At 35.5% G+C, this 20,965-nt stretch overlaps 1 protein-coding gene across 3 annotated transcripts in view; it reads right to left on the reverse strand.

The window, feature by feature from the left end:
* Nucleotides 1–9,322: 9,322 nt before the first annotated feature.
* LOC138709482 (cornifin-A-like) overlaps nucleotides 9,323–20,965 on the reverse strand; it is a 52,443-nt gene continuing 40,800 nt past the window's right edge. Inside the window, exons 1-7 of one of the 3 annotated variants that reach the window (XR_011334939.1) lie at nucleotides 20,495–20,616; nucleotides 17,977–18,119; nucleotides 17,593–17,761; nucleotides 17,314–17,412; nucleotides 14,391–14,476; nucleotides 13,057–13,277; nucleotides 9,323–10,709 (exon numbers count right to left, since the gene is read on the reverse strand). Coding sequence is in view for 1 of the 3 variants with exons in the window: in XM_069840273.1 (XP_069696374.1) it covers nucleotides 10,208–10,588 (381 nt within the window). In the remaining 2 variants the exon portion in view is untranslated. Of the gene's footprint in view, nucleotides 10,710–13,056; nucleotides 13,278–14,390; nucleotides 14,477–17,313; nucleotides 17,413–17,592; nucleotides 17,762–17,976; nucleotides 18,120–20,494; nucleotides 20,617–20,965 lie in introns of those variants that run through there. The other 2 variants (XM_069840273.1, XR_011334938.1) reach the window with 2 other exon arrangements.

The raw sequence follows: 20,965 nt of genomic DNA on the forward strand, positions 1-20,965 counted from the left end.
TAATTGTGGATACAAAATTTACCATTCCACTCCTATGAAATTAGTGCACATAACATTGTGTTACCTCGTCCCTTACAAAGTAGATAAATACAATAAATAATTCAGTACGTACTCGACTGTAGTATTCAAATACAGACAAATTGAATGTGCAGTGTATCATACATGACATTATGCTTAATTATAATGTATAATTGCAAATATAGGAATATAATTTCCATATGACATAACATAGGCCTACATATGTAATGGCAAGACATTGGACACTTTGTAAATCTAGTTGCTCTAGTAAAAGCGCTGTCAGGTTACTGTATTTCAATATAGTCAAGTGTCCAAAGGCCAACAACGCAACACTCATAAACTAGTGTTGAGGTAGTTCCTGCGATTTCGAAATTGAAAATCGTTGAATTTACTAACCAAACCTAACCTGTCACAGATCCATATATGCAACGACAATGAGCACAAAGGAACTACCTCTGCGCTAGTTTAGCCTACTAACATAGTACATTAATCAGACTTCAGATTGCATTTACAAGTTATCACACGTAACTTTATGCTTCATTATAATATATAAATGCGAATATTCAAGTATTGGTACAATAAACATAACCTATAATTTCAACATATCAAAAATATCCGTGCGGTGCAACTGAAAATTATTGACTCGTGCATTTATGAATGTACAAGAATTTCGCAGTATTTAATCCAAATAAAGTCAGGTATTACACATAGGAACAACGTAATTTTCACACCAAAAATAATATTACACCTTAACTCACAACTCAATTATGTCTCATAATCATTGTTTTTTATTTATTTATGCAATTACACTACATTTTTCAGAAATATATGTTACTTTTTATGCATTGCAACTAATTTATATGGTTCGAACACCATCCTCCATGATCGGATTGAGCAAGTCACACAGTCTATTGTTCCTAGTACTCACAGCACCCCAAGCACCTAGCAACTATCGCGACAAATGAAAACAATCATCCCAAGCTTCGCAAATGTATATATCAAACTGTGCTAGTACTATATAGTAACAGTGTACCAATGAATACTGACAAGTATAAGCCAAAGTGGAACAAAGATCAGAAAGAAATTGTGAAAATTCTACATCAAATACTAAATCATAAATATTACATAATCAATGATTTCACTAGGGCAAATACTTCCAATAGATAAAGCAGCATATAGTCAAGACTCACAGGGGGACTAAAATACACCTACCAAGTAATCAATAGTGATAACTACAAATTTTACATCAACTTGTAAATGATGCATAACAAGAAACTGCATGCTTATGGACAAAACAGGACCATGGGGGAAAAAAAAAAAAAAAAAAGATAACATACAATTAATAATTAAACAATACAAAGAGATACACGCTACCAGTGGCGGCTCGTGGGTATTGAATTAATGGGGGCTGCATACAAAAATAAACCAAGCAACTTACTTTATTTAAACATTAGTTCCATGCACCTTCTCTTGTAGGTTCCAAACTTTTGAATCATCTTCTTATTTAAATCCAATATGTCCTTTAACATAGTCTTTACAATGGAATATAAAGCCAATGCGGTCAGTCTCCCTTCTCTCATCATATTTCTAAGATAGGACTTTACTCTCTTCAAACACGAAAAGCAACGTTCTGGTTCGGAAGTTGTCACTGGTATGGTGATAGCTATGCGTAGTACTTTCACAACTTCTCAAAAGGAGGCCTGCAAGTTCTCAGATAGAACAAACTGCAACAGCTTGACTGCGCCACTGATATTTCTGAATTCTTGTGTCTGATACAACACAGTCAGTTCCATTTTTATTTTGTCTTTATCGAGCATTGGACATACATTTACGTCATTTTCAGGAAATGAGCTTTATAGCATTCAAATTTTTTCTTGACACAAAAGCAAAGATCATATCAGATGATCCATGAACTGGAATCGGGTGTTAGTTTGAGTAATAATGAGGTCACACACTTCCTTGGCTGCCGCAACCCTTGTCTGAATCCCTTCAACCTTACCACACTTTTTAGGGTTTTCATTTTCACAGATCTCGCTGCTCAACTGTGCATATTGTCTGTATGACATTAACAAAGCTTGATATGCAGAGTCGGCCTCGGTAGCATAGTCGGTTGCAGGTTCAGTCCCGGCCCAGGTCGATGGCATTTAAGTGTGTTTAAATGAGACAGGCTCATGTCAGTAGATTTACTGGCATTTAAAAGAATCCTGCGGGACAAAATTCTGCCACACCGGCGACGCTGATATAACCTCTTCAGTTGCAAGTGTCGTTAAATAAACCATAATTTAATTTGTTCATATGCAGATTTGAACCTTACAAATATCTAACTGGCGATGTTGTAGTTGGCTGTATAATATATATATACATACATGATAATCAATAAATGAAAAAAAAAAAAACTGACCCAGGAATTGAATTCAGGATATTCAAGAGTACGCACCAGGACACTTGCCTCATTTATTGTCATGTTGTTAGATGTTTCAGATTCCATTATGGTTTGAAAACATTCTAGAAATGGCCCCTTCTTCTCCTGAACAACATTTAGGCCGGGTGCACACAGAATCAGACGCGACGCGACGCTACGTTTTGCTTTACAACGCCTCGCGACAGCTTAAAACTGTCTGCGCGCGACAACTGATTTGTTGGCTGTGTGGGTTTGGAAAACTGGCCTAGGCTAGAAAATGGCGTCAATAATAGAGGACTGTCTATATGAAAAATTCTATTGTAGTTGCTTATTATTTCCTAAGGACACAAGCTCCTAAAAATCTATACGATTGAAAGAGTCTTAAAATTAAAACGTCATTTTTTATGTTATGACCAGACATCGGATTCTAGGGCAAATGCCTATTTTGTTTCTTTAGGAGAAAAGTAAAAATAATTATTAATATTTGTGTTTCATGGAAATTGAAAGGTATTCAAAGAGTTTTATAGTGCCCTAAAATGCCCTAAAACGGTTATTAGAGCCTAATTTGTTAATATTCGCCTCAAAATTCCTAACTCACTGTAAAGTTTCGCATTTTACTCTTACTTTTTATAATTTATACATGCATTCACTGCGAAATTTAAGGCATTTAAAAAGTGGAAAGTTAGCTTCACACCGGCCATGAAACCATTGATAAAGGAAACAAAATGTTTTGAATCTCACGACACTCGCAATAGATTTCACCGAATTTAACATGTTTGGAGGCATAAATGCCGACAAAGAACCAACCTTAGTTTTGAAGCAGGCAACAATCACAACATGTGCTGCTACCGATTCAGAGATATACTATACTATAAAAATGACTGTTTTCGGTCTGAAACCGATTAGCTGTACTGCCCTTCAGAGTGTCATAAAATCACAATTTTTGGAGAAAGAGTGTTTTTGAAATATTTATGAAAAGTCGTAAAACTGCGAATTAGTAGGGTAAACCGTTACAAAATATTTAAAAGAATGGCCCTCCTAGTGTTAACACTACCAGGAAATGCAACAATAAGTGGAACTTTGTATTTTTGTCCAATTGAATCTAAATAACAACGGTTCATTTGAATGCTCGTTAACAGTTGCTCTTTCCCTCACCTTATTTGTGTTGAGAAGTTTTGAGCGGTAGGACGTTTTCCTGTGAAGTTTAACGCGATAATGCCGAAAAATATAAGTGCAAAATCTACATTGATCCGGCAATGGCTAACAGAATATTCAGAATTCACTTATGATGGAAAAATAATATTCTGCAAGATTTGTAGCAAACAGGTATGTAACAATAGTTGAAATATATAAATTCTATTAATTTTAATGAGTAGGCCTATAATATTTATACATTGACTGAGCTATCCTGAGGTATAATTCTTTTTAAGACCACTACACTTTAACCTTTTAAATTCCGATAGTTAAAGTATTTGCAGGTCATTAAAATTTTGATTGTTCAAACCCACTAACTTTGTGATAGAAATACGGCAATACAACAATTAGGACTTTATTTTAATTCAGTTTACTTTACATTTTTAGATTTCGCAAGAAAAGAAGTGCCACCTAAAGCAGCATGTGCAAGGAGCGGCTCATAAGGCTAAAGCTCAGCAGAAAAATCAACTGCAACAAACTTTACTAACACAGCCTACTTCATCCAATCTCAGCAGCAATTTCTATGCTGATTTAACCAGAGCGTTTGTTGCTGCTAATATTCCCTGGAATGTATTGAAAATCCGGTTTTAAGACAGTTTTTACAAAAATACTGCAAACAAAATATCCCATCTGAGTCGACCCTAAGAAAAAATTACTTAGACAGAATATACAATGAAACTTTAGCTTCCATTCGGGAGGATATAGGTGATTCTTACATATGGGTCTCTGTGGATGAAACCTCAGATCCTATGAATAGGTATATAGCAAATATGGTAGTAGGAAAACTTAGTCCTCATGGACCTTCGATTCCACACCTCGTATGTGTTAAGGAACTTTCGAAAGTGAATAGCCAAGCCATTGCTTATTTTGTAAATAAAGGCCTACAGTCTTTATACTCAGGTAATATAGACGATTCTAAAGTTCTGTTGTTTTGTACTGATGCTGCCTCATACATGGTTGCTGCAGCTCCACTTCTTAAAACATTTTATCCTAACCTCACGCATGTAACCTGTCTAGCACATGTCCTTCACAGGGTTTCTGAAACAATCCGGAATGAATTTCCTCTTGTCAATTCGTTTATTTCTAACACAAAAAAATGTTTTTGTAAAGCCCCATCCAGGATTTCAATATTCAGAGAGAACTTTCCAGATATCCCACTCCCACCTCAGCCGGTTGTTACACGATGGGGAACCTGGATTCAGTCAGTGGTGTATTATTCTGAGTATTTTAAAGAAGTGGTCACAGTTATTGATAAATTACCTGAAACTGATAGTGCAGCGTGTGTGAAAGCAGTGAAAGATTGTCTGAATGACTCACGAGTGAAAAACGATATTGCCTACATAACATCAAACTTTTCTTTCATACCTGCAAGCATTGAACAATTAGAACGTGAAAAACAATCTCTTTCTAGCCAAATAGCAATAGTAAAGGAAGCTCAAGTGAACATACATTCTGCTTTGGGCGAAACTGGGAAAAAAGTTAAAAATAAGTAGGACAACGTATTAAATAAGAATGTAGGATTTTCATTGTTGGAAAAAGCATCAAGAGTGATATCGGGGGAAAGTGTAAATGTTCCAGTAAGTATTGATGTTTCTATTGTATCTAATTTAAAATTTGCGCCTCTCACATCAGTTTCGGTTGAAAGAAGTTTTTCTGCTTTCAAAATGATTCTCAGTGACAAAAGGCAAAGGTTAACTGTGGAGAATTTAGAAAAAATTCTGGTGGTGTACTGTGCAGATAATTATAATAAAGTCTGAGCATGGAACTGAATTTAAATAACTTAAAATGAGTAACCTTGATATCAATAATCATTATTTCATTAGTTTCAATATATTAAATTTGTGCAGCTCTGTTTATAAATATAATATAGTATTCTTTTTTAATGTTTAAACATACTTTTTTGTGCGTATTTTAGTGTATAACTAAAAATTTCAGTGAAAGAAATAACTATGATACCTTGATGTGCCTAAAATGCCTATTTTCATTAAAATAGAGCCTAATTTTACAAATTTTGAGCTTATTTTAGGCGCCTAAAACTGCAATTTTAGTGCCTAAAAATCCGATGTCTAGTTATGACTACTTCACGACTCACAATAAAGAAAAATAATATATTAAATCAATAATGAGTGATAGTTTAGAGCAGAGAATTAGGCTTACTACAAATTACACTGGTCGTCAGTCATTTTGCACCAGACATAAAACTAACAAATTCTTAATAATTTAGACCTCCTGAATTAAAAAATAACAAGCAAAATGTTCCATCACTTCGGGTTTTCGAGATGCGCAATATAATTAAATTTTTATGCATTTAATTTAAAAATCACCGTATTTCGTGTGTAACTATTTTGTTTTACAAATGTGAAGACCCATTATGTGAAAACAAATGTAGTATATGTAGGGCACTATGATAGAAGCACTTGTAGAAAGGGAAATTATTTTATTGCCCTTCTACGAGTCTATTTGGAGGGAGTGAAACAGGTTCGCGGTATAAATTCACTTGAGTTTACCTGATTTTACTTGAGATGTGCATTTCTTACACAGTGAGCTTAATTACATTACTGTAGTTTATATCTTGCAATATATCACCATGTCAAATCCACTTCTAGAAGCGGAAATTGTTTTATTGTCCTTTTCGGTTCCATTTGGAGGGGAAGAAACAGGTTCGCCGTATGAAAACGCTTCAGTTTACCAGGATATTTCTGTGGTGTTAGTATTCTGTGTAGGACATGTAGGCTATTTCTTTAAAGTGTGCTTTAATGATAATATTCAAAGTATGAATGGTTTATATGTGCGGATTTGAAGGTTGTAGCAATGCTTTTTGGAATGCAATTAGGCTACACAAAATTTTGCTGCTTTCTGTACGAATTGGACAGTCGCGCTCCAGATATTTTATTTTCATTTCATTTTATTGGGTTATTTTACGACGCTTTTTCACCATCTAGGTTATTTAGCGTCCGAATGAAATGAAGGTGATAATGCCGGTGAAATGAGCCCGGGGTCCAGCACCGAAAGTTACCCAGCATTTTCTCGTATTGGGTTGAGGGAAAACCCGGGAAAAAACCTCAACCAGGTAACTTTCCCCAACCGGGATTCGAACCGGGCCACCTGGTTTCGCAGCCAGACGCGCTGACCGTTACTCCACAGGTGTGGACTCGCGCTCGAGATATGCATTATAAAATAAAACGACAATCACTAGAGCCAGGGAAGAAAAATGTTATACATCAACCCCTTGTACCTCAAAGCGAAGTAATTTTACCCCTTTTACACAATAAGTTAGGGTTAATGAAGAATTCTGTTAAAGGGATAAATGATAAAACTGAAGCATTTAAAAATATCCAGGAAAAATTTCCTGCTATTAATAATCCGTGGCGCTACACCCCGTGAAGAGCCCAGACCGACCAGCCGGCTGCTGGCCTCACGTCCACATGCCAAAACAGAGGTGGACGATCATCCAACTAGAATGGAGGTATTGTGTGGTTAGCACGATGATCCCCCCAGTCCTTATATCTGGCTTTCGCAACCGGCTTTCGCTACCTATCGTAGCTCCCCAAGTGCATCACAATGCTAGGTGGGCACCGGTCCCATACATTGGCCGAAATTTCATGAGAAAATTTCTTCCCCCATGAGGACTCGGACCAGCGCGCATTCCTTAACATTTTCTGCTATTAGTGGTTCAAAAATAAAAGAGGGAGTTCTCAATGGACCACAAATTAGAGAAATAATGGACAATCACTTCGAATCTTTGCTGGAAGGAAAAGAGACAGCCGTCTGGATTGCATTCAAGGAGGTTGAATTAATTTTCTGGATAACTGTAGAAGTGAGAACTATGAAGAACTAGTGAAAAATTTACTGTTGGCGTATTAAACTAGGGGTTGTAAAATTTCCCTGAAAATTCACTTCCTTCACTCACATCTTGACTTTTTTTCCCGAGAATTGTGCGATTTCAGTGATGAGCATGATGAGCGCTTCCATCAAGAAATTTCAACTATGGAAAAAAGATACCAAGGACAGTGGAGTACCAATATGCTAGCAGACTATTGTTGGACTTTAGCTCATGATGTACCTGATGCCCAGTGTAAAAGAAAATGGAGAAAAAGAAAGCTGTAATCTTCTGAACAGTGAATATTTAGCCTTATTGTCATTATATAAAACAATATTTTGAATAGATATAAATTCCAAAATTTCTCAAAAACCGTAACCAACAACTGTTTTTATTGTCATATTCGTATAAAGGGAGGCTCAAATTATATAGAAAACATATATCACATGGCTAGCGCGAAAAAAAAGTTTACATTTGTTACGCAGTGTTATTATTATAAATTATGATTCACCTGGTGCTTTCATCTCATTTGCAATTTTTCACATATTTTCAGAAACCACATTATTCTCGTGATATTGTTTCAAAGATTGTACAGAATATATCTTTCCTGTACTAAATCAACTAATTTATCCGCATCGAGCTCCATTATGAATAATGTGCACTACACAACAATAGTATTTTTTGTAGATAATGAAAGCGTGCAATCATAGCCACTACTAATGCATGCGCAGTACACTGCCGCTATCAGACTGTCTCCTCGCGACGAACTTCTAGCAGTCATTCGAAGCTGTCTCTTCGTGTCGCCTTGTGTCTCCTCGCGACCGTCGCGCCGCATCTGATTCTGTGTGCACCGCACCATAAGAAATCAATGGGAGACAAGTACCACGAGACAAAATGTCGCGTCGCGCCACGCCGCGTCTGATTCTGTGTGCACCCGGCCTTAATGTTCTTACTTAAAACTCCATCTTGTTGCCCCAGCTGATGGAATTGACTTTCAAACACATTAATTTAATACAGACTGTGTGGAAATTGAGAGAAGAAAGCAGGGATACTGGATACATTAGCAAAAAATATGCGAGCTTTGTAGGCTATTTTGTTTAGCGGCTCTTTCCATTATGAGATTCAACTGATGGGCACTTAATTTCACATTTCTCCTGAATTGTTAAGGAACTGAACTGAATAGACTGTAAATATTGCACAGAATTAAACATTGTTGCACTTGTTATACTCACAACGTTAAAGAAAATGTATTTAAAACTGCACGCTACTGACAAACTGCTGCAAATTTTGCAGCGCCAGGAAACTCTCGATTCATAGCAAGGGGCTAGCAGGGGGAAGGGTAAAACTAACGCACAAAGCTTCCGAGACGAGACTGGTAGCTCCAGGGGAGGAAGTGGCTTCACCCTTATTTTCTTAAACAAATTTCGAGCCGCTAAATAAGACTGTATAATTAATGTATTTCACAACATAAAACGAGACAAGAACCACAAATGTCTGGGGGTGCTGCAGCTCCACAGCCCCCCTTCGAAAGCCACCCCTGCACACTACTATAGATGACATTTACAAACACCAAATATTTACATCATTACATAAATAGCAAGTCATTAAAAGAGTGTACAAAGAGTATTACAAACAAATAGCAGAATAACAATCAAACGTAAATACAGAGCTCTGGTGTCACCTAGACACACAAATGTTGAATCTCACCGCAATCAGCTGACATATTGTAAGTAGAAAATGCACTTATCTCAATATCTATCTACTTTGTCTTTCCTATTAAATCTATAAGGTAAGAGCATCAATAGTCGACATGTTAAGGAAACATGTACTGTTTTTTTTTTTTTTTTTTTTTTTTTTTTTTTTTTTTTTTTTTTTTTTTTTTTTCCCCAAATCCTTCGACTGTACTTTACTGTAAGAAAGAATTTAAAAAGCTGACACCTCCAAATCCCTACTTTAATCTACATATGTGTTAATATATTTATATTCAAAAATACATTTTTAACAATAATCTCTTAACATGCACCTATAGTTGACACGTTTTTTCATAGCCTGAAACAATTATGTCAGTGGAACACACAATAAAACACCTTATATCACTTATTAAGCTTTTATTGTATTAGTATTATTACTTTACAACAACTTTAATTTAATACAAATACTTCAAAGCACCACTATCATACAAAGAAAGATCCAATAATTTTTCTTCGCATTCAGTTACTTTTTCTAAACATATCTTATCTGTTCCTCCCTTATAGTTCACTCTGGAGTCTCCACTTACCCAATCATTTGATTCAAATATATGCAAGAAATGTCATTTTCATCTGCTTCCAATTCTATTGCATTTCAAAAAAAAAAAAAACCAGAGATAAGTAAATCTGGATGTATTTCTCTTTCCCCTAACAAATTCACAAATTATGAAATTCCCCCCCTTTAAGATTCCTTTGCCATTTCTTTTCCTTCTCTTGCTCTCTTCCATTCGTCTTCTCTTTCTCTAGTTTATTGTTATTGCCTTCCCTTTTTTTACGATATTCTAATGGGGAAGAGAAGGCCTGATAGCCTTATCTCTACCAGGTTAAATAAATAAATAAATAAATAAATAAAAATAAATGTTTATGGTGACGTAATTACAGCAGAAATTCTTTCTCTCTTTCTTTTTGGGGCTTTTCTTTCAACAAAACGAGACCAAAATAAACTCCTTTTCAATGCTCAAGGCACAAAACCCTTGCTTGTGGACGCCAATTCAGGTACTTTCTCTTCTCACAGTGAAGGAGGTTCTAATAGTTCAACTGCCAGTGGTCTTGTGGGCATAGGTCATTCTGTTCAACTGGTTGTGGTGTCACGGGCATAGGTGGTTCTGGTTGAACTGGTTGTGGTGTCACGGGCATAGGTGGTTCTGGTTCAACTGGTTGTGGTGTCACGGGCATAGGTGGTTCTGGTTGAACTGGTTGTGGTGTCACGGGCATAGGTGGTTCTGGTTCAACTGGTTGTGGTGTCATGGGCATAGGTGGTTCTGGTTGAACTGGTTGTGGTGTCACGGGCATAGGTGGTTCTGTTTGAGGTTGTAGCTCTAATACATTCGTATTTATTGCTGCCTTTTGTTGTAGTTGTGCGATTTTTACTTTCTTCCAGAGAATCCTCTGTGGAGCAAGTCCCATTATTATCCTATCAAGTTTTCAATTTGTCCATCAAACCAGACTACATCTTTTCCCAACAGATGTGCTTTATCTGTTGATTTCCTCTGTCTGAAAAATGGTTCCTCTTCTTCAATATTGTCTCCTAAAACAGACACATTGGGTACTTAAGGTTGGCAGCTCCTGTCAATTAAAGCTTCTAGGAGTTGCAGACGAAAAAAATAAGGATATTCATGCACTCTGTGGAAAGCATGTTTAAACTAGTTATAAAATGTAATATGGAGTTGAAAACCTCAAGTTGACATAGCTGTCAACCTAACACAAATTCATTTTACAATTGGGTGTCAACTATAGGTGTCCTCTCGATTATAGGTGCTCTTACATCTACAGGGTAAACCATAAGTAATATCATTCATTTCAAGAGGTTATTCTTTCCCTTGTTTAAAACAAAAAAACTTCAATACAATTTCGCTCCATTCTTTTTCCTTTTCCAGAAAAAAAAAATTATTTCATATGAAACATCTCGTAGCATATTTTCAGAAAGCTATTCAATTAATTCCCAATCTGCTCAGTCAGTTTAAGAGACGAGTGTATTATGGTAATAAATGAAACACGCAGAAATTTGATCCAAAGCAATGAAAGCTTTCATTCTCCTGCAACAACACTGTAAAGCTGTCTGGATAGATGCAGCTCGTGTATGCAACGAAAAATGAAACGTAACACAATTGCTCTTAAATATGACTCAGAAAATTTCATTTCTTCCCCGTAAATTTTCCAAATACTTTAAAAATTAAAGTGGGAGGTAACTATTTCCAACTGGCTCAAGATAACGCTCGTAGTACAACAAAACTAATTTTTTTTTTTTTTTTTTCCCCCCCCATCATTAATTACATTTCTTATTGGCTGCGTCCACCAAATTGTAATCAAAATTAACTCACACGGTTTCAAAATAAAATTTTGTCTACATCAGTCTTTATCATTAGAAAAAACCGTGCTTAATATACATTATCGTTCTAGTGCCATAAAATATCACCGTGAATTCTATTAAGAACACATAACTTCTATCATAAAGTTAACATTATAACAAGATTTGCCAATGCTATATTTACTATATCACTTTTGTCGTAGCAACTTTTTTTTTTTTTATAGACGATGATAAACCACATATAGTAAAATCCCTTGTATCCAGCACCCAAATAACTACCAATACCAAAACAACGGCACTTTTGCCCAGGCCAAGAAACAAAGTCATTCATGCAAAAGGGAACACTGGGACGAATATGTGAATGCTTTTTTTGGATCGCACATGCCTCATATTGTTTACTCTTTACATTCTTCATGCATGAAAATGTAGACCAGAAAACCCCATTATGTCCCTCAAGCAGATCAGATAGCATTGCTAAACTGTCACTTGGGCTTTGCAAGCAATGCGCAGACATATCTTTAAATTTACCACTTCAACTCATCCATTTCGAAGGGGTGTTACACGAGTCTAAATAGCAAGCAGACATTACACATATATTAAACAAGTTGAAATCGACCGCTATTTAAAATTGTCATAAAGTTAAGAAAACATCTACTATTTTTTATGCTATTATGTATTACATTAATTATAAACTGGTGAATGTACTTCACTGTATTCAGTACTAAAAATAAACATTGCACGTATTCCAAACCTTTATTTTTAAATATCTACATCAAAAATGCTACATTTCCACACGGAAAAAAACTTTCATGCCTTTACATATGTCACCTATAAACATATTTTCAAATTATCCCGCAAAATTATCCCCCACTGCCTTTGTCCCACGCTTGCCAAATACGAAGAATTCTACTGTATCTTGCAAATGTGATGTTATTCCTTTATTAATATTCTTTTAGAACACTGTCGAACAAAAACAAGCTAATGACTTGTTTCATAATATTACTATTTCAATTTTGTTCCTTACTTCAATGTCAAATAAGCACAATGTATTTTCATTTTTTTCCCTTAACGTTTTAACATTTCTTAATTTTTATCCATTTAATTAAAATAAGTTTGTAGAGTTGATTTTAAATTCTTCAAGATTTTTCTTCAACTTTAAACAAAAGCAGTGTTCGTCCTCCATTATCTAACACAGTTCGAACACAAAAAGTTTGCAATATTTCTGTATTTTTTTTTTCTTGCAATTTTAAATGCAATGTATATGGCATGACGGCGTTGACCTTTGACAACTCAGGTGGAGCGGTTTGATCACAGCAACACAACTCAATGCGTTACCCAGATGGCTGTAGTGCGCAGCGTACCAACTTCTCATAATTCATGTATCTTAAAACACACGTTTCCCTGCAAAACTATTCCAAATACAACAAAATACTACCTCTCTTTGTTGCTCTTTACTCAACGAACCACCCACCACAATTATTTATATTACTTATGGTTCACCCTGTATATAATCTGTTCTAATGTACCATGCATTATAAATCTTTCCAACTTTAAGTTGAGGACATACCTCCTGAAATCCTTCACCCTGATGTCCTCTTCAAATCCTTCACTCCTGATGTCCTCTTGAAATCCTTCTCTCTTGATGTCCTCTTGAAATCCTTCACTCCTGATGTCCTGTTGAAATCTTTCACTACTTCTGACGTCCTCTTCAAATCCTCCACGCCTTAACAATCTTGCTCACTGGTCTCACGAAAACCTGTGGTATCCCCTGGCCGGCAGACAATACATCTGGAGGAGAAATTCACAATAATATCAGCTCTGTGTTATCCAAAATGTCACATCTTACTCTACATTCCTTTTCCTATTTCCTCATTACTTGTACTATTAACTTAGTCTAAACAGACATCCCAGTTTTGCAGGACATTCCCTGTTTTCACACAATTGTCCCGCTGTCCCAACAAAAACTTCATAACGTTTGCATTTCCCGCATTTCAGTAGACATGGGAAATACAATATTTCCTCTATTATTTCATTTTGTCACTACCAGCGACACAACAATTCAAGATCAATACAAAATGCAATAAGGTATCGAAACAGTATTGCAGTAAACAGCATTCCTTATTGTTATTTCACCTAACAGGACTGCACTCAAACTTAATTTGTTAACCCCCTCTCTCTAATATTAAAATGCTCTACCAATAGGCATAGGTAAACTTCAAAACACTTTTCCTTTACAATTGTATGCAGGCACATGGATTTCAACTGTACCGTTACACTGCTCCACATTAACTAAACACATTCAAGTCAGCACCCAAATGTCTAAAATCTCGGCAGCATTGAAAATAATATCCATGACTAGTCGGCTGTGAATTTTTTCTTTTACAATTTTAAATCAACTGTACCGTTTATAACATTTCTTAAATCCAATCCACAGCTGTGACCTATGTAAGTCAGACAAGGGAATACTTATTTATCGACATAACCACACTTTCAGCATACACTTGCCAAACAACCCTAAAGTGCAGTGATGCCAAATATCCCTCAAAGTTTCATCACACTGTAAATGCGTTTTTGATAACTTTATTTTCTACATTTTTACACAAATGACAAACCAATAATTTTTCGGCTGCTCCTTCTTCCCATTCATATCTTGCCTCAATACTCAGTACTTTTACAACAAATCGCATTCAAACTTTACACACAAATTATTTCTTTTGCCTAAACCATTATTCAAATACCAAAATGACATTTCACCTTTCCGTTACTTACAACCTAAAGATTCTGTTCTTCAATTTCATGCAGTCATACCCACTGTCTATAATACACGAAATAATAATCCAGATCCAACTTCTACCCAAAACTTTCAAAGCATTACATTTTAACATAGTAATTAATATTTACCGGTATTTCATTCACAGCTGTATCCCATCTCCTGCCCCAGACCTGCCGTTACCTCCTCCAGAGTCTGCAACTGCCCCCAAAACACCCTGGAACGAGACACACGACAATCACATTTCTTTACATGTAGCTTACATTCTCTGTAACCTATGAAATAGCAACATATGGAGACTGCACTCATAATAGAACATGCAAACCTTCACAAACCTAAATTCAGTAGCAGCTCACCATAAAAAAAAAATAGGTCAAGTGCTGTTCACATAAACAAATGCATCAACAGTTTTACCCATATTATGAGTAGGCCTACTATTCGTAAACTACGTGCAATTTTAATACTTCTACAACACATGCAAAGAGGAAAACTACTTTATTTCAGGACTCACCCATTTTCTTGCATACCAAGTCAATCCTCCTATCTTTTAAAGCAGCAAACAGTCGATGACGTCTTCATAAAATGTCTGAGTTTAACTGAGGGTGGACAGTATATTTCTATGCAAAGCTATGGGACTAATGATGCAAGTCCCTCCTGTGATGTAGCATTCCGAGTGAAATTTTCAATATTTTCAAACAAAAAAGCTTCTTTCATCGGAAGAATTTTTAAAGTTATTTTACACAACTTCTCTATTTTCTTAGCACTTTTAAAACAAAGAACAAATGGAACTGTAGATCGTCTAGAATTTAAAACATATTTTTTATCCTCATATTTAAGTCTACAATACGACATTTCTAATAAATTACAAACCGTGTCATTTTCGGGATACATATTTCGCACTAATTTATCAACATTTTCTATGTACTGGTACCTAAGTACTCGTATTTGTATAATAGCACTATAGTGATTAAACATAATATACACTTAGATGAGGGATTAATACACAATATATACTTATCACTAATCTACATATATAATTTCAACTGGTAATGGAAATTACGGGAAAACGGCTGAACGGATTTTAATGATTGACCCCTCTTCTTCATGCCTGGCATCCAAAGTTTTTTTCGGAAAAGTAGTAGTTTTCAGTGAAATGTCAATTTTCCTACATAATTTTCCTATTTTCCAAAATTATCTCTTGTCACTTTTGAGAACTAATTTTATTCAATCACAGCCAACTTGACTGAATTTCAGAACAAAACACACACACTACAATAAACAATAGGCTATTACACGAAGGCCATGACCTGCAACATTGCCGACATATTCAATTTGTCATTAAAAACTGATTCTGCAGTGTATAATTTTCTGAGTACAGCTGTGTATTGGATATTCAAATCTCCAAAACTTGAGGTGGTTCGATGACATTATTACCATTAGAAATTAAATATTATTATACTTAATGCCATGATGCGTCTATTTTTCATTAATTGTACATAATATTGATGACATGAAAGTGAAACGTTTTGAGGTTATGTAAGTAAATGTAGAGAATATCTTCATTTAGACTTCATTTCTATAATTTACTGAGTGGCTGCTATATATAACTACAAAACGTAAGTAAGATAATAATATTTTTATACTTATTAACCCAGTGAGGTTGCGTCTTTTTCATATACTTAATGGCGATGTGGTGTAGATATTGATATGTGTCATTGCCTTCAGTATTGGCTCGAGAGAGCGCAAAAATTACAGTTCCTAAGGAGAGATCAAAAGGTATTACTTACTGATAAAATAAGAGGCCTAGAAAATTTTGTAGTCTCCAGATCATTTCAGCAAGATCTCTTAGTAGGATAAAATGATTTTACGCTCTACATTTCAAGTTCTACATGCAGCAGCTATACGAAAATGCTATTGTTCGAAAGCTTAGCAAACCTGACATTTTTTTTACTTTTGCCTACAATCCACAATGACCTGAAATAGCTACTGCTATCGTCCTGACATTGATACTTGCGTTTTCGCGTTGAAACTCAAAAACTGAAGTTGGATAGGTTCAAGAAAAAGTATTTGGCCTAAAAAATCCATTCAGAGGCAGTATCTTTCACTATTATGAAAGCAAATAACTATCAAAATGTCTGGTATTCTTCATTGAAAATAATCTCAACAATTTTTATTTGAACTTTTTTATGGACTTAGTTTCCAGCAATTGCTGCACAAGCCACTAGTATACTCTAAACACATTAAATAAGTTAATATATACGTACATTCAAATACAAGAGCTCGAACAAAACTGACGAGCTCGTGAGAAGAAATAATACACTCTGCGGAAAACAACTTTTAAACTTTGCTAATGTGTGTGATGTGTATTCCTGGTAAAATAACATAGAGCTAGCTAATTTACCATTGCAGGGGTGGCTGCTAAGACACAGGGAATGAGAATACTATTCTCGAGTCAGGTAGTACAAACTGTAAAATTTCACAGCCCTTTAACAATAGCCCCCGGCCTTGGAGACCAGCTTCAACCCTTCTCTATTATTAGTACCGTTAGATCTGCAAACTGGTCATCCACCTACAAGTCTTCTTCGTAACTGAAAGACTCAGAAATGCACTTCACTCATACAATCTTTCTTTAGTGCATGACGTCACATTACCATGGAAACCAAGTGCTGTATGAGAATGGGAACCCAAATAATTTCACCTCTACAGTATTGTAAGTTCTAATAGACACCGCTCGGCACTCATAACAGTAAAGTTGACATTCTTCTATTCAACGCACGGTTACAGGTACAATTTATACAACTAAACACTGTTCATAACGGCTGAAAAGAAAACTTCTTTTATTTTAGAAATACCGGTACAGGTAATAACTAGAATTAATTATTAATACGAGATGAAATTACGTTTCATACATAAACAGGTGAAGTAATACTTCACCTACTTCACCTGAATAACCACCCCTACCTAAATTCACTTTAGTATGTTCCGTCACTGTATTACTAGCATTCCTATTTCACTGTGTTTAAATATCCACATTAGTTAGTATTCCATCTTTACCAGTTTATGGCTGATATTTGATCCACAGTTGTCTCCTATCTCCTGCCCCAGAGCTGCCTCGTTACCTCCTCCAGAGTCTGCAACTACCCCCAAAACACCCTGGAACAAGACACACGACAATCACATTCCTTTACATGTAGCTTACATTCTCTGTAACCTATGAAATAGCAAGATATGAAAACTGCACTCACAATAGAACATGCAAATCTTCAGAAATCTAAATCCAGTAAATTTATTTTCTCAACTATTTTCCCACTCTTTACAACTACTCCTAATTACCGTGTTTAATATCGACACTAATTAGTAATCCATGTTCACCAGCTTATGCACGTGTCCTGACTAGGATTTCCTCCACAGTTGCCACCTCCCAGCTCCTGTCACACTGCCCCTCGATTGCCACCCTGCTCTGTGTCAGTTCATCCACAGTCCACATCTGCCGCAAAACACCCTGAAACAAAACACATCACAATCACATGTCTTTACAAGTGCCTTACAATTTCGGCAACCTATGAAACAGCAACACATGCAAACTGAATCAAAACTAGCAGCACATGCACATCGTCACAAATATTAATTCACAAAATTTCTCATATTATTACTGTAATTTTTCACAACATTATTACTGTGTTTAAATATCGACATTAGTCAGTAATCCATATTTACCGATTTATGCATGTATTCTAACTGGAATTTGCTCCACAGTTGCCTCCCATCTCCTCTCGCACTGCTGCTTCACTACCATCGTCTCATCTTCTGTCACTTACTCCACAGAATCAAACACAGACTCCTAAACTGCCCAAAACGCCCTGAAACAAGACACGTGATAATCACATTTCTTTACATGTTGTCTAAATCTTCGGCATCTATCAAACACCAAGATATAGAAACTGCATTGCTACTACTAATTCCATAATCTAGAAACTAGAAAGAAAAACCGAGAAAAACTGCCCTCATTCATCTTCTTCGTAACAAATTAACAAAGTGGAAAGAAAACTGAGCAAAACTGCCCTCAATCATTTTCTTCATAACAAATTCCATAATCTAGCAAAGTGAAAAGAAAAACTAGCAAAACTGCCCACACTCATTTTCTTCATAACAAATTAGCAAAGTGGAAAGAAAGCCGAACAAAACTGCCCGCACTAATTTTATTCATAACAAATTCCATAATCTAGGAAGGTGGAAAGAAAACCGAGCAAACTGTCCACACTCCTTTTCTTCATAACAAATTTTAAACTTACGGTATTTACCTAAACATATTCATTTAACTTATATACTTGAAGCTGATGTTAACAGACAAGAGATGCAGTTCTTCCTTGCAAAATCTACAAAAAGTATTCGGGATAAATTTAACAACACGGATATCTTTCTTCCCTCTTACTCCAAAATTTCAACTTTGTGCACGCAAAATTCATTATTGCCACTGTCTTTTCGTAAGCAAGATGATGCACATTCAACAACCCTAGACAAATCTGTTCTTTTTTGTATTTTAAGAACATGCAACAACTTGTGTTCAATATAAGCTTCATTACATTAATCAGAAAGGTAAAAAAGTGTGCACGTGTTTTCCGTTTCACAATGCTGAATAAATTATATTAACGTTTCATTGCATTATACAGGCTACCACTAATCTATTTTAATAATTTTCAATGATTTATAAAAGGTACGCCTATCAGTATCCTTTAAAACCTATTTCCTTTCTGCAATAGTATTTTAGGTACCTAGAATTACACTTTAAGCACCTAAAAATCCGAGGTCTAAACACGAGTCACTTAAAACGAACAACATGGGGCAGTATACACCTGCAAATCATATACAGTAATTATACCGGTACAGTACGTTGCGTTCCTGCTTAGGCTACTCTAACATAACCAGCGAAATAACATTCATCAATACCACTGTAGTTATTACATTATAACCCATTGCTCCAAAAACCTCCATACAAATTACCTATTATCATTACGTAACTATTTTAGGTACCTACAATTATACTTCATTAATTCCATATGTAGATGAAATTATTCGGGATCATCAGTGTGGTTTTAGGCGTAATAGACCGACTATTGATCATATTTTTTTTTTTTGTATTCGACAGATATTGGAGAAAAAAATGGAAATATAAGGGTACAGTACATCAGTTATTCATACATTTCAAAAAGGCGTATGACTCGGTTAATAGAGAAGTTTTATATAATATTCTTATTGAATTTGGTATTCCCAAGAAACTAGTTCGATTAATTAAAATGTGTCTCAGTGAAACGTACAGCAGAGTCAGTATACGCCAGTTTCTATCTGATGCTTTTCCAATTCACTGCGGGCTAAAGCAGGGAGATGCACTATCACCTTTACTTTTTAACTTCGCTCTAGAATATGCCATTGGGAAAGTTCAGGATAACAAAGAGGGTTTGGAATTAAACGGATTACATCAGCTTCTTGTCCATGAGGATGACGTGAATATGTTAGGAGAAAATCCACAAATTCTACTCGAAGCAAGTAAAACAATAGGGTTGGAAGTAAATCCCGAAAAGACTAAGTATATGATTATGTCTCGTGACCAGAATATTGTACGAAATGGAACTATAAAAATTGGAGATTTATCCTTCGAAGAGGTGGACAAATTCAAATATCTTGGAGCAACACTAACAAATATAAATGACACTGGGGAGGAAATTAAACGCAGAATAAATATGAGAAATGCCTGTTATTATTCGGTTGAGAAGCTTTTGTCATCTAGTCTGCTGGGTCAATGTTACTTATGTCCCGCCCACTATAGAGACATAGGCCAATTTTACACATATTTAATATAACTTCTTGCTTCTTTGAGAGGTTAGGTTTGCTTAGTTTAGGTTTTTGTTATAGCCTACCTTGCATATACGATTATAGCGCAACACTGGCAGTGATAAAAGTAAAATATTCGTTCAGTGGGCGTTGGGTACTCTACATTCACCTTAAATTATACGTTACAGCCTGTTTCTGCTTACTCCAACATAGCCGCCGAAAGTACATTCATCAATACCACCGTACCTATTAAATTATAACCCAATGCTCCACAAACGATACAAATTATCTATAGCAGACCTATACTACGCATACCCCAACTTCAATCTTGAAAAGCATTACACTCAAGATAGTTTAAATAAATCTAATTATTTCGTAAGTCTCACAGTCCTAAAAGTATTCTCACCTCGTTTCCTTAATTTCATAATGCATACTTATATCCATTTTCTATATAAAAAACACAAAACCATAAAATTGTACACCTCACGTAAGTCAGCCACATTAGTTTTGAATTAATCAGGATTGCCAACACACGTCAACAAAACTTACTAAACAGTAGCCTACTGCAAAAGTCGTCAGATTCTTTATTATCGATAAAGACACCGCGATTTCTGACTTGAGGGTGTATAAAAAGTTAATATATCTCTATTTAAGCAATATACAGGAGAAAAAAACTTGTTACCAAAAAACATTTTTAATCATTACATTCAATGACAAAATTGCTCAATTGGCAGTACTGCTGGCCATATCTCGGATTTTTCGACACGCCATCTCGCGAAGAAATGAACTTTACGAACGAAGAACTTAAACTCTACAGTATTTCGTTCTACTTTCTTCTCTCTTTTCCCTCTATTTTCCTCTATCTATGATATTTTCA

The sequence above is a fragment of the Periplaneta americana genome, chromosome 11, assembly GCF_040183065.1.
Source record: "Periplaneta americana isolate PAMFEO1 chromosome 11, P.americana_PAMFEO1_priV1, whole genome shotgun sequence".
Taxonomy (NCBI): domain Eukaryota; kingdom Metazoa; phylum Arthropoda; class Insecta; order Blattodea; family Blattidae; genus Periplaneta; species Periplaneta americana.